A 15,046-nucleotide genomic window follows, 5' to 3' on the forward strand; every position below is an offset into this window, starting at 1 on the left:
TTGCACTACACATGCTTTCAAGCTTCTTGGAAAGTCCTATCTGACTAGACAAAAAAGACAACTTACGATAAGTGTGAAACATCCAACCAAATTAAGACATATAGACCTAGAGAGTTGTTATGCGACTGAAGAGTCTCTAGGCAGAGAGGAAGAAGGAAGCTGGAGAGCTACTACGCAACCAACAATCTCTACGCAAAGAGGGCAAAGGAAGCTAAATAGAGAAGGTGATGTAGTCAAACACAAGGATAAGGGAAATCTCCAAGGTGGAAGGAAGAAGCAAGCGAAGGGAGGCATTGAGGAGGGAGAAGGTAGAGCAATTTGTCTTAGCAAATATGATGTAGAAGGAAGGAGAAGAAGATAGAGCAACAACGATAAATCCAAATTTGTAGTAGCCGCTTCCACTTTCTCCAACTTGCAAAGGTGCATAGAAGTCACTGCGACACAAATTGTAGAATTGGTGCCAAAGTCTTATCAATCTTACATCACATTGATTGCATAGGCTACCTGAGACATTTCTCATAGTGCTTGGCGTTCCGAGATTAGAGAGGTCATGGGGGGAGTTCTCTCACTCTCTTTGTCTCTCCTCCACCACCTACCCCCAATCCCTCTCTCTCTCTCTCTCTCTCTCTCTCTCTCTCTCTCTCTCTCTCAGAATGGGGAAGAGAGGGATCCTCCTCAAATGATGAATGTAGCTAGGAGAGGCATGAAAGGGCAAGGACGCATATGATGTAGAGGCAAGGAATGGTGTGGTGTGGTAAAAGGAGCAAGCTAGCAATACTATCGTAAGCATGCTGGAGTTGTAGAGAGGAGCTGGATGGGAGACGAGGAAGAGGCTGGAGTCACAAAGAGGAGGAGTTGCATGGGAGATGAGGAGGAGCTGGATGGCAAAGGAGATAAATGAAGAGGCAGACACAGGAGAGAGGTTGGAGGTGGAGAGGAGGCTAAAGCATATAGTTGAAGCATGGTGGGCAAGCAGAACAAGTGTGTTAGGCAAGACATCCATATATAGGTGCCATGTGGAGCCCTCCTTTCCCTCCATCCTCCAAGTGGTCTACCCTCCTCTTCCTACACTCCACCTTCTCCTTTCCTTGCACATGGCTTTTCCTTTGTCTCCACCTAGCAACCTTTCCTTAGAGGACATTCTCGTGATGAACGTAGAATTAGGCAGAGTTTTTGGATGGTATCGTGGGAACATCTCGAAGGTGTTGGAGGAATCGAGTTGACATTGGCTGGAAGGTCCCAAAATCCACTCTGAGTCTATTTTCATGGCTAACTTCACCATTTTTCTTGAAGTTAGCTGGTGATTTTAGAGACCTCCATTATAGTCAAATCGCCCAACAATTTCTATGGAGGATTTCTATAATCTTCCTCCCCGTAGAAATAGGGAGTCTAGATCTTTAACTTTGATTATCTCAAAATAACAATAACCTTGCCTCATGGTTTCTCCACCTTGTTCTTGTTTTCTTTTCTTTTTGAAAACCCACTTGCCATACAACACCCCATGGGTGACTGAGCCAGCCTTGGGGCTTGAACTGAGGGCGGGTTCACACCACCTGCCTGGACATGGAAAAGAAGATAGGTTCCAAGTCCAATTGGTGAGACGGACCTAGATGTGGAGGAAAAGAAATCCTATCTGGTTGGAGTAGGTTGCCCAACTCCTTGGGCAAGCAAAAAGAAAGAACACCAAATGTGCTAGTTGGAGATTGAACCTTTGCCATTTGGTGATTTAATATATTCCCTCAACGACTAAACCAATCACCTTTTCATGTAAAAATTCCGCTTTTATTTTTATCATGATCACCAAGTGCCATTGGGTAGCGTGAACAACCTCCCTCGGGAGCCATCCTTTGCTCCATTTTCTTCCTCCTTATCTAGGCGCATGGTGTGAACTAGGACCAAGAACGGGCTTGAACTTATCCACACATTTAACCACTTTGCAAACATTTAAGGTCAGTGGAATTAAATCTCCACTATCTAATCAAACAAGATTCTGAAGTGGATTTTGCCCAACCCATCTCTGCGTCCAAGTGTCGAAACCTGGGGTTAGGAATCATCTTTAGGAGGCGGTTCTTGATAGAAAAGAGGTTGAAACTACCTAGTTTTCAGTCGAGGACCGCCGACACAACTGAAATCTATTTCCAAGGATGGGAGAGGTAGCATGACATGTAGCATTCATCCGATGGTCCATGGGATTTTTGAATTGGATCTAATGGTGCACGTTGAGTGCCTTTTGATAACTGTTAGATTGAAGGAACGAATCATATGTTGTAAAATTAGGGGTAGATTGGGACTGTTGATCAAAATTTAGATCTAAGGGCCGCATGATGCCACGTGTTGTCATGTAGTCTGCCCCCATCTCTGTGGCCTTTTGCACCATTAGATCGTTTGATTGCTCCAAGAGCTTGGAAGAGGCGCTCCTTGCGAGCCCTTGGATGCAATGCAATCGGATGGCCATAAATAGGTGCCATTCATGGCCAATGTCCTTGATCAAAGCCGATTGCTAGTACGATAATCCAATCAACCTACGGAGGATGGATTACCATAATGAAGGAATCCAAATTTGACGATCACAATTCACCTTGTGTTGTCGACCCAGTGCTCAAGAAACCTTTTTATATCAACCATATAAAATAAGGGTGGCTTTCCACTACAGCCGGTATTTTAAAAATCCAATCGGGATTCAAAGTCACAAAAAAATTTCAACCAAAATCCAAAGACAAAGAAAATTTTCAACCGAGCTTTTAAAGGCACACTTCCATAAAAGCTTTATAAAAGAAGAGATTTAATTTTCAAACAGACTTATAAAGGCGTACACTCTGGTGAAACCTTAAACAAAAATGCTAATATATTAGAATAAACACAAGCTTTACATTACAAGAGCAATGTCCAAAGTGACATTCTAAATAAGACGCATCATAAAAACACTTACACTACATATGACCAAAACAAGCTAAATCTTGCTAAAAAAATTTCTTCATACATTCTAAAATATTTCTTTATTTGTCATAGAAACAAGCTAATGCTATTTCCAAATATTACAACCTTTGCTTTTATCATGTTTATCCCTTGATGACTACTTCAGGCCACTATACAGTTGTTGCTCATGTTGCATTGCCTGCCGCTACTACTGATGCATCAAGGGAGGGATGACTGTTGGCATATGTAACACATAGAGAGGACTTGAAGGACGTATCCCCAAAAGAGAGAGGGCTGACTGTTAGCATACATAACATAGAGAAAGGACAGAGAAGACATATGCAACAAGAGAGAGGACTGACTCTTGGCATATGCAGCATAGAGAAAGGGCTAGCAAGACTTGTGCAAAAGGAGAGAGGGTTGGCTATTGGTATTTGTGGATGTTGGCATGTGTAGCATAGAGAAAGGACTGGCAAGACATGCAATAAGGAGAGGACTGGATGTCAGCATATGCAACGTGGCTGTGAACACATGAGGGATAGCTATGGGCATATGCAAAATAGAGAGAGGTTCCCTTTGGGCATAAGGAAACATGAACATAGAGCCAGAGATGGCATAGATGTCTATTGAAGCAAAAGCTATGGCAAAACGAATCTGCAGTAGAGTCTTCTTATACATGTTTAAAGAGAGGACCTACACACAAAACACTCGTGCATATTGACAACTGAACTTACCAAACTAGCATGATAAAGTATGAACTGAAATTATATTAGACAATTTACCATGTTGCCTTATAAGTCTCCCCCACAAGCGTATGATGCTTAGAAAACTTTTATAAAATATAACTGAGTGCATCAAAAATCCTGTAAAATCAAATGACATAAGATGTTGGAAGACATGCAGTTTTCAACTTAAGCTATAAAACATGATTAGCATTTTTATACCTAGCAGAAAATATTACCATGATGAACTATAGACACTGAAATTATATCAGAGAATTCACCTCTTGCCTTGTAAGGCTTGTATGGCATAGACTATGGTACTCAAATGCTATCTCCACCATAAGCATATGATACTTAGAAAGCTTTTATACAGAAAAAGAGAGTTCATCAAAACAATTTTGCCAAAACAAATGACGTTAGATGCTGAAAGACATGCATTTTTCAACTTAAGCTATAAAACATGATTAGCTTCTTATATTAATAGAAAAGATTACCATTCAATGTCTTCAAAATAGGCATAATAAGCTGAGAGTATGTGGAAGTATTCTCTTATACAAAGCATGAAAGTAACTACTAATACTTGATGGAAAGTTCATTTGGATATACTAGAAATCCCTTGGAGTGCCACTGCTATCTATGCAACCTCCTTGCAACTTAGTGCCCCTGCAATTAATGTAATCAAAGTAATCAAAAAATCCCAATTTTCATATTTCTCGAAGGAGCAACAATTTGACAGGATCCAATCTTGAAATGTAGAAGCTTGTAATCAAAAGATATCAAGAACAACACAAAGAAAATGCAATTCCAACCAATTAAGAAATTCTGCTACATTTTGACACCTTATGCTACCTTTTGCTGCAGTGACGACACATTCAAAGTCCTCCCGCTAAAATGCTACTTACAACGTTTCTTTGTCGGCAATCGTATCTTGGTGCTCTCCAAGTGATGTTCCCTCCTTGCAGCGTGGTAATCATCATTGCAATGTGCCTCGGTCCTATTCTCTTGTGCAATGACGTGCCTCATATCTTTGATGGTAAATTTGATGGTCCTATTGACTCTGTGTAGTGCATCCAGTTCTCTGACTGGCAGTTCTCTCAGATTGGCAGCTGGCTGATGGGAGTGGATCTTAGATCGATTAATTAAAGAAGCTTAATTGAAGCGATCGATCATCGACTGGTCACTCAAGTTTTAAGCAAAATCAAACGTACTACGTAGATCTACATTGCAAGCTCTTGTCTGATCGCCAAGCAATCGTGTTGCAGCATTTCCATGCCCACGGGCCAAGCAATCGCTATCTCCAGCCTTTTCTCTAGCATTGCAGCATTTCCATGCCCACGGGCCAAGCAATCGCTGTCTCCAGCCTTTTCTCTGCCGTTGCAGCATTTCCATGCCCACGGCCAAGTGATGCCCCTTTACTATTTGCTCAATAATCACGACACTCCCAGGGCATGAAAGGACGAGTTTGGAAAAATGGAGAGATGGGAGAAGATACAAGGAGCAGGGGAGATGGAGATTCGGCGCTCTAATCCAATTGAAATCACTTACCAGCCCAGCTCGAAGTCAAGCGCCCTTCGTGCTACTTCCACATCGCCGTCAGGAATTGACCCACCCTGCTGTGCCTGCAGAATTGCATGCATGCAATCGAGCAAGCAAAAGGAGGAGAAGAAGCGAGCCACAGGGGAGAAAGGAAGAGCGACACATCTCTTAATCACAGTAGCTAAAAAAACTCCACATCGTTTACGATAAGCGATGGCAGCAGACGTGAATCAGCTCAAGGTTCAGAGTAGAAAGCAGGCGTTGGAGAGAGGAATCCCAAATCCCTTTGTTGGACGTTTTCACAGCTTGGGTGATGACAGATTGCACAACTCAGAGACTCGAGTGACCACTGTTTAGAAGGTGTGACTCGTGACTGGTGAGGAAGGTTCAAGGAAATTTCAAAACAAGGGATTGGGGAGGGAGTTTGGACTCTGGACTCTGGAACTTGTAAGTTGTGAGTTGTGACCAATAACTGTACCTACAAACTGAGGATTGATCATTCGTGATTCAACCTTGAACCATGGCTAATTTGTAAATAGATTATAGCTTTAAGCTAATAATACATCTTATATAAATTATATATCATATATGTATATATAATTTAATAAAGGCTATCCCTTATTTGAAAGACTAGTGATGCCCCAACCTTTTACTTAAGGTTTATTTTCCCCTGTGCCTTTAAAATAAAGGTTGCCCCCTCATTTAAATCCTTATCTAAAGAAGACAAGTGAGTACAAGTACTCGTGAGCACTGCCTTCAAATTGGTTATGTCAAAGGAAAACAATCGTCCAGATGATTGGATGATTAATATGCACCACCTCTCAGATTGGATGATTAATATGCACCACCTCTATGGAAGCCTGTGCATCGGAAAGTCTGTGTATGTGAGAGAGAGAGAGATTAAACATAAAGTGGGTTGGGCATACCCTTTTGCCAATGGAATTTCTCAATTTCAGCCTGTATTTTCACACTAAATGCCGTTTTTCATGAGCACTGGGTCGACCCCCAGTCGTCGGAATTCCGCTCGGGGCACTGTCCAGCCTGGAATTCCCGTCTACATTCGACCTTACAGGAAGCGCACCGTTTCACTCCAGCAGCCGGCCAGCCAGCGACGCCCCACAATCTCGGAACTTTTTCCCATCGCCCACGAATTCTTGAGTGCATCAACCCTGCACAGACAGAAATCGCCCTTTTGACCCACACCAAAATCTCATTCCAATTCACACCGAACTTCAAGAATCAATGCAGGAAAAAATCATCTGTATTAAGAAGGGTATTTTGGAAAGTTCGCACTTGCAAAAGGGGAGGCAGACAGACATGATGAATGGGGTTCATCACGATCGCGGTCATATTATACTGGCATTCGCAGCGGATCCAGGATAGTGGAATTCCAACGTCCAGTGGTCCCTTTGTTCCCTTTCCACTCTTCGTCTCTGGTGCATTTTGAAACCGTAAGCGATCTCGAAAGCGTAGATGACGGTGATACTCATTAAAGTTCCGCTTGCTTAACGAGGAAAACAGGCGAAAGACCAGGAAAATCTCTAGTTAAGGGGCATTGAGAGAGAGAGAGAGAGAGAGAGAGAGGAGCGCGCAGAGTGTCATCTGGGTTGTAAGACGCTTGTCTTCGATGCAAAAGCCGTTTTTCCTGCCCAGCGTTCACAACCCTGGATCAGACTCTTAAGAGTTTTGCACAGATCGCTGCACCCTTCGAGTACGGAGTTTGCATAATGTGAATATCGAATATCAGACGTCCGGTTGATGCTCAAGGCTTCCAATTTCTTCTGATTCCATCGAATTAATACCTGGTAGATTCACGTTGAAGCCCTCCGGTGTTCGATTTTTGTGTTTATGGCCTACAGTGAATATGTATGGGTTGCTAGCTTTGCCTCAATGGGTCTCACAAGTAGCTCTGATCCGTTTGAAAAATCTTCGACGGTATGTGTAGCACTACTACTTATGGGGTTCTTCCTTCACATTAGGAGTGTGAACAATGCATTCACAAATGGGCCAAATCTCACGTGGGCAAGTTCTTTACAATCTGCAATATTCTACATCGTATCATCTCACATCTCCCCCTTTCCTTTTCTACTATTTTCTTGTAGCGCTCATGGTTTCGTGGCATTTTCGAACTGCAGCTAGTAATCTGATTCAAGGCATGGAGAGAAAGAAAAGGGTGGTGAAGTCAATCGCAGCCAAAGATACACTCTCAGCAGCTGAAGAATTGAAGAAGCATTTTCGTGGGCCCGACACTTCATCTCTGACAGCTTTTCTCTTATCGTTGTTCTCATGTTCCCAATCTGGTGTGCGGTGTGCGGATGATCCTGTCAGTTCAGACTTGGACGATGTAAACGTGGTCTCGAATGCAAGGCCAATTGACATAAAAAGTGCAAGGCAACTTAGTGCGTCCAAAGGTTCTCATTTGCAAGGAGGAAGCTGCAAAGCCCATGGAAGTGATGTAGCAGAAGAAGGTGACTGGCAGCTTATAACCGACAATGACCTTCAGGAGAATGGTTCATCTGCTTCACAAAACCAGGAGGAGATGGCTCTTCCTGGTATTTCGGACACGTCTTTGATTTTGACGGACGGTCTCCGATGTAGCCTCTGTTTAAACCTTCCAACATTAGTTAGGGGATGTGACTGGGTGCTTCTGTACAGGTACGTGTTATACCTCAATGCTAGTTTAAATTTGGACTATTATTCCTAGCTTTGTTACTGATGACGTTTTTCTATGATCAGTACGTGGAAACATGGAATATCCTTGCTTACTCTATACCGACGCAGCAATTATATTTCTACTCCATGCTTATTGGTGAGTTAACTCAAAACCAAGAGTATGGGTATTCGATTCCAATTTTTATTTCTGTCTACTGTTCTGGCTGGGCTAAATAACCTAGCAGCTATCGTGGTAATATATTTGCAAAATTGTCGTATAGTATGTTCCAGGCCTTTCTTTCATATATATATATATATATATATATATATATATATATATATAGATAGATAGATAGATAGATAGATAGATAGATAGATAGAGAGAGAGAGAGAGAGAGAGAGAGAGAGAGGCCTGGTAATATATGTGTGTGTCTGTAGGCTTTCATAAATTGAACAGGACCTAAACACAAAAGGGGTAGTTACTAGCAAAAGTGGGTGCCTTATCTCTGCTGAGGTCTGCTCTATGCTTCGTTCTGATTTGTTCTAGCAAGGCAATATAGAAAGCCACCATTTCCTGTTGTAAATCTGAAGTGTGAAGGCATCCATCATGTATACGTCAGTCATGTCAGCTCACGTAATGAAGATGTTTCTCTGCCTCCCGCAAACCATGGTTTGTTATTTCCCAACAAGGACATCCCACTACCAAGGATGCAGTGTTTGAGATGTGTTACAGACATCTTCCATAGGATAGGTTGCATATTTTTGTTTGTCTGGACTCCGATTGTCACCAGATAGAAAATAAGGACTACCTTCAAATTTTTAGGGGTTGCAGGATGAAAGCTGACTATGGAGCAGTCCTGTTCATGCTGCGAGATGATGCTTCCAAATTCTTTGTTATTTTTAATTCAGCTACAAGAGACGCTGCACTAACAACTAATCATTCCCTATCAGCTAGATTCACATGCTCGTCTTGGAGACACTAAAATGAAATTGTTTAGTCTTCACAAGCAGTTGTAGCTTAAATGAAGAGATTTTGGACTACCTTTTGATTAGCCTTCTCCTTTAGTGCTAGCCTTCGTCATGGCTGAGTCTGCCCTTCACCTCCGGAGTGCCGACAGTAACTCAGTACGAAGACTTTGTATAAATGGATGCTCAAGTATGTGTGGGTATGTGGATTTGTATGTGTGAGAGCATATGTTTATACTATGGTCTACACCCACTGTTGGGCGCTGATGACATCAGTGGGGATGTCATAGGAGCTAGTCGCTGCTATGCGTGATGGAGTCTATGGTTTTCAACCTTATGTGTGACTATCATGAGATTGAAACTGCACTATGTTGTTGCTTTTAGAGGATGAGTTTGGGCATGTGCCTGGACTCATCTAGGTATATATAATCATTCCCTCACCTGATTCCTTCTACAATGCGCGGTAGAGCATTAAATCATACTAGTTCAGGTCAGTGAGGCAGAATGAGGTCTCGAATGGGTAGAGATTGTTGTGCTATTCTGCTGATTTTGTTGCTAAGCCAGCCGCAAGGTTTGCTGCCCTCATGCAACTAATCATTCCTCCCACATGAAAAAATTATAATTCGTACAACAGTGAAACAGAATGATGTCTCAATCTGTCGACATCTGTCTTGCTTTGTAGAATTAAGCCTTTGTTAGCACAGACATACAGCTTGCCTTAGTGCAGACAACCAAGGGTTGCCAGGGGAGGTTAATTTGGGGTTTGAGGTGGTGCCACGGTCCCCTAGTGTATTGAAAGGAATGGGGTGACTAAGCACTTGTCTCAGACAATGCCATCAGACCATGCTGAACTATCATTGATATCTATCTTACAGCAAGACCTAGCCATTTAGGCCAGTATTTGAGTTTGAATTTATCATGTGTGATAGACATGACATCGCCTCCAACTTAGAGCCAATCAAACATCGGTTTGTGCGACAAAGCAATGCATTTCAGTGCTGCCCATCCTGCGGATTGAGCAAGGACATAGCAGCCATTTGAAGCAGGATCTGCAGCCCATTGACTTCATGATAAAAGTTGCTCGGGATCTCTTCTGTGGCAACCACCGAGGATTCAAGGCAATAGAGATAAGTGCCCTCTCTTTTGGGGATGCTGGGGGGGAAAAGTGTGAGTAATTGGCTCTGATTTGTGTTATGTTACCAAAAATAGATTTGGAATGTACATGGTCTTTCATTCTTATTTGCATAAAGGAGTTTTCTTGTGTTTGGAACAGTCGTGAATTATTTGTTGTGGTTTTAATTGGCAAGTATGAATGATCATATACCTAACCTTTAAATGTTCTTAGGTGGCCAAGGATAGTCAAGGCACTGTTTTTGGCGCCTTGGTATCATCACCTTTGAATCCCACAAAAAAAGCGAAGTACCAGGTGGGCCATTGTTCTTCATAATGTGAGCAAACCAAAGCTAAGATATGTTTTGGTGCTTTCCCCCCAAGAAGTAGGCTTGTTTATTATGTGAAACAGAATTAGTGACAAATGCCACTAAAAGCCTTGCACCAGGAAGCAAAGGTGGACCTATAGAAATAATTCAGCCTATTGTCAAGTCTTAGAAAAAACAAAATGTGCTTCTGCACTCACAAATTCTGGTTCTTTTGGTATGTCCAGGGAACAAATGAAACATTTGTGTTCACAAATGTTTCCAGTAAATTGAGACTGTTTCGCCCCACAGGTAGCGTATGATTAAAAGGAGGTGCAATTGTTTATTGTTAATGGATTGGTGATCTACTGTTGGTCTAACTGCTTACTCCAAACATTGGCAACAATACCAGGGTTAAATCGCTACTTTTTCCTTTGTACAAATGATGCACTAGCAATTGGAGGGGGAGGCTCATTTGCTTTACACCTTGATGGGGACCTGTAAGTGTTTCAAATTTAGTATATAGATCTTTCCAAGGAACGAACTATCAACCTACATGATCTCTTTCATTTCTAAGAACTTGTAACTTGCATTTTCTGGCATCTGTATGGAAGTTTGCATGGATCAAGTGGCTGTAGTGAGACATTTGGAAACTGCTGCTTGGCACATGCAGAAGAGTTCACAGTCAAACATGTGGAGGTACCCTTGGTTGGTTATGTGAGATGACATTTTTGTTCACAACTCTATTCATTCCTTGATCTATAGCTTGCAAGACTGTACATACTTTACATGCTGATAATTTTCGATATACTGTTTTCAGCTCTGGGGTTTTGCGCACACCTCAAAATATGTACCACAGAAGGAACCAACAGCAGCCATAAGCATTCGTAGATGGTAATGCATGCATATGATATTGCATTTTTAAATTCTTTGATGCATTTTTTGTTGGTTTCTATGAAGGAAGGGGATCATATTACATGATCCATATCTGGACATGACCGACTTGACTGCATTGAGGTCAGTGATTCATCATTAGTAACTAGAAGCACTGTCTCATTCAGTAACTGGAGTGAATCAAGGTGGGAACTCATTTGCCTCCAAGTGCTCATGTAATTAATCCTCCTCATATTGAACTCGTGAATGCAATGGTGCTGGGATTCTCCACAAAGCATTCTTGTAGATGTATTTCTGAAGTTGAAAAGACAACCGTGTCTGTACAGCTCCCAATACCCTCTTAATATTGTGGCAAATGTACCAGTATATCAAGTCTCTAAAACTCACAGGAATATTCATGTCCAAAGGCAACGTGCATTTTTGTTTCCCAGGAAAAAAAATATTCATTGTTACACAGGCACTGTGTTTGCGCTCTCTTTGTCTTTTTCCCTTAGTATTCTACCAAATTATTTTTCTTGTACATATTTCTCTCTACTATGAGCTCAGTTCTTCTTGCTCACTCTCTCCTTTCTCCCTCAAGTTTTTGCCTCCCAACTTCCTACAACCGTAAGATGGAACTTCATAATGATCTCAACAGCAATATGCAGTGCTGTAATGAGGGCAAAGTGCTTCATCCAAAATTACAATTCATAAGGTATTATGAAGCTATCAAGAAATAGGAGCAAATGAAACGAAAGAAATTGGTAGAGAGTGAGGACACTTTTGGCATGAAGAAAAAACTGAAGAATTCTAAATCAAACATGGAACTCTTTGTTAAGCGAAGCATTCAACCCATGTTAGGCATAGCATCGAACAAAGATTATATTTCCATCCCTAGAACCTCGAGGGTGTTGAACATAAACCCTATGAAACTTTACTTAATATTTTAACAAGTTTTCCAATGATGGAGATGGAAGCAAATTATCTTTTGACCTTTGCAAGAGGAACTCCTGTAATAATGGTTAGGCTCAATGTGTTTATACACGATATATTGTGTACTATAGAGCATATTCAATGTGCTATATAGCACATACACAACATGCTATATGCATAATGTTCTGCATAGCGCATACATTGCTATAGAGCTCGACTTTGCTTTACAATACTAATAGTGTGCTATACATGACATGCAATTTCCTAAAATAGATCTCACTTGGATGTATAACACTTACATTGTGTGATCTTGCATTGTTATATTGCACATACAATATTGAAATAGAGTACACTTATGATTTATAGCACATGCAGTGTATAGCATCCCAATTTTCTAAGTACTATACACTCTGATTTATACTATGCATACGGTGTTTTTTATCTATGCATTTAGTTTGTGCTATTGGAAATTTTAAAAGGGTCATTTATGAATTCCAAGGGCTATAAGTATGCATGGATAAAAATAAATTTATGCATGGGTGTTGTGTGATGGTCTTGAGGGTGCACAAAGAGTATAGTGTATGATTTGGATAGGAGAGTATAGAACTATAATTGTATTGAGTCAATTGCTTAAAAACCATTTGGATCTTTCCTCAATATAGCATGAGTCCCTTTCCAAATGATCTTGAACCATTTGACATTAAAGAAAAATACTTTGAATTTTGTGAAACTCACTCAGAGAATGTCTTGTATGTTTTCAACATAATCCATCTCGCTTGAAATGTGAGCTGTAATCTTGTTGGCACTAGCTTTATTGTCTTGTGAAACGTTTGTTGTGACTCTAGATCGAATGTGTTATGATTTACATCAAACTTCTCTACTTGTTGAAAGTGATGACCATGCAACCCTTGCATTAAAATAAAATAGCACTTTGTTAAATTGAATAATTATAACTAATATAAAAATAAAGATGCAAAAGAAAGACACATAAAAGGAAAAAGCGTGAGGAACCAATGAGGGAGATGGCGATGAGATAGGGTTGCTGTTAGAAAATACCCAATAGAGGGTACACGCAGCGGAAGACTTATAGTAATGCCCAGGAGCTCACACAGTGTGGTGTGGGTGTGGAATCACAAACTTCTTTACTTATGTGCATACAATAGGTGTGCAGACTCATCAATAGAAAATGAACCAACCAGATAGAGAAACCACCAAAATATATAATTCTGTCCACAACTATGGACACAATACAAAAGAGACAGTCCAGAGTCCCACCAATGATGTGGTCCTCTGATCTTACCACAAGGTCCTTCTCCTATTTGCTGGCTATCTTTAAACTCGAGCCCACGTGCTCCACCTCGAGCTTATGTAGACTTTCCGTCCAGATCCCTTCCACCTTGCTATCTTTGCACCAGCCTAGGTGGGCAGCACTTTGAGCTAGGTCTGCAGCTCTACAGCTCTCTTGTCTCCTTCTGGATAGAGACCCACAAGTGGCTGATCTGCTGCTCCCTCTGCTCCCTGAACTTCTGCTCCAAGTGATAAGAAGTGAGGCCTCAAGGACCTCCTTTTATAGGGCCCCAAGGGCTGGTAAAAATACCGACCAACCTGTAGCAGACTGGCCGACCAGTCTGAGGCTGTGGTCTAGCCCTATAAGGGCTCACAACCCAGGGCTTTTGGCCCAAACTTCCAGGGCCTTTGGCCCGCCATTCAAGGCAGGGGTCCAGCCTATATAAGGCATGCCTTCTGCCCACTAACAGCCACATTTGTTGCTCCACATCTGTGCCTACACATCTTGCGCCTCTGCCATGGTGGCCCTCTCCCAGTTTCGTATAGAGCAGTACACCGTGTAGATGTGAGCGCCATGTGCTCGCTTTTTATTTCGGGTCCCTTGTGCTGGCTACTGCTTCACCTTTTGCTGCTGCAGATCCATCCTAGCTCCAGGTACCCTCCATCTCTTTGATTCTTGCCCACAACAGCTCTAGATGTGCTGCCCACATGACAGCCAAGAGGCTGTCCATGTGGCAGTCACATCTTATCACTCAATTCCTTCTAGCTCTTGTCCACATGACATCCAATCAGATGCCCATGTGACAAACACTCAAACCCTAGGTTCATCCCCCCCATGCTCTCCTCATATGGGGGCTTACAGATGGGGAGGTGACCTTTCCAACACCCCCTCTCACCGACACATCTCGGCCCAATACCAATGCGTCGATGATGATGCTCCAGTAACTCTCTAGTCGTAGTCCTCTAGAACTTTTCGGTGTCGAAATCTTTTCCTGGCTTTTCATCCAGTGGTTCGTGCTCCACCAGGTCTGGTTCCGCTTCCGCACACCATCCTGATACACAGGTCCATCTTTGGTAGCACCTCCTGGTACCACCTCTTTCAGTCACGTTCCCGCCTTTGAACTCGAGCGATCCAATTGTCACGATCTTCCAGTCGTCCCCCTCATAATGAGTGAACAACCTGGAGTCTTTCGTTCTTGGACTTGCCACCATTAGGCTTGCCCTTTCCTTTGCCAGTAGAATCCTTCGCCAGCATCGCCTTGTCGTCTTTGTCCTCGTTGTAGAGCTTCTTGCAAGCTTCCTCCTATAGCAGTAACGGACCCAACTCCTCAAATGTTAGAGGTTTGGTCCTCTGTCCTGCTATCATAGTCGTAACAAAGCTTTTGAAACTTCGAGCTAGTCTCCTTAGTACCATCAAGGCCAAATGGCATGAGTCTGTCTTCTAACCAACTGCTACTAGCTAATTCCTCACCACCTTGACCTTCGTCAAATGGCTATGTACTGTATCTCCTTCTTCCATATCAAGATTGTAGAGTTGATGCTGAAGAAGCAAAATCTGGTTAGTGTTGTCCGTCTCGTACAGATCTTTCAGGGTGGCCCACGCCTCTACTGACGTCTCGGCCAGCTGGATATGTGGAAGAACGGAGTCCGCCGTAGTCCCTATGATTATTGCCAAGGCATGGGCATCTCTGTCTTCCTAAGCTTCAAGCTCCTCTTTGTCTACTGCCATGAGTATCTCCCCTTTTC

At 42.3% G+C, this 15,046-nt stretch overlaps 1 protein-coding gene across 8 annotated transcripts; it reads left to right on the forward strand.

The window, feature by feature from the left end:
- The first annotated feature begins 6,297 nt into the window (after positions 1-6,297).
- On the forward strand, positions 6,298-11,346 carry LOC147893125 (uncharacterized). 8 transcript variants are annotated; one of them, XM_087387170.1, is made up of 8 exons: positions 6,298-7,109; positions 7,310-7,829; positions 7,911-7,983; positions 10,138-10,218; positions 10,456-10,519; positions 10,620-10,707; positions 10,822-10,924; positions 11,028-11,346. In XM_087387170.1, the coding sequence occupies exons 2-8, from the start codon at positions 7,330-7,332 to the stop codon at positions 11,103-11,105; spliced, it is 987 nt and encodes a 328-aa protein (XP_087243296.1). In that variant the 5' UTR covers positions 6,298-7,109; positions 7,310-7,329; the 3' UTR covers positions 11,106-11,346. The 8 variants fall into 8 exon arrangements, with proteins under 8 accessions (XP_087243296.1, XP_087243297.1, XP_087243298.1 ...); XM_087387171.1 differs by having other exon boundaries at positions 6,298-6,653; XM_087387172.1 differs by having other exon boundaries at positions 6,298-6,625.
- Positions 11,347-15,046: the final 3,700 nt, after the last annotated feature.

Source organism: Dipteris shenzhenensis, chromosome 16 (assembly GCF_047967505.1).
Source record: "Dipteris shenzhenensis isolate YYH24624 ecotype China chromosome 16, Dip_SZ_1.0, whole genome shotgun sequence".
Lineage (NCBI taxonomy): Eukaryota > Viridiplantae > Streptophyta > Polypodiopsida > Gleicheniales > Dipteridaceae > Dipteris > Dipteris shenzhenensis.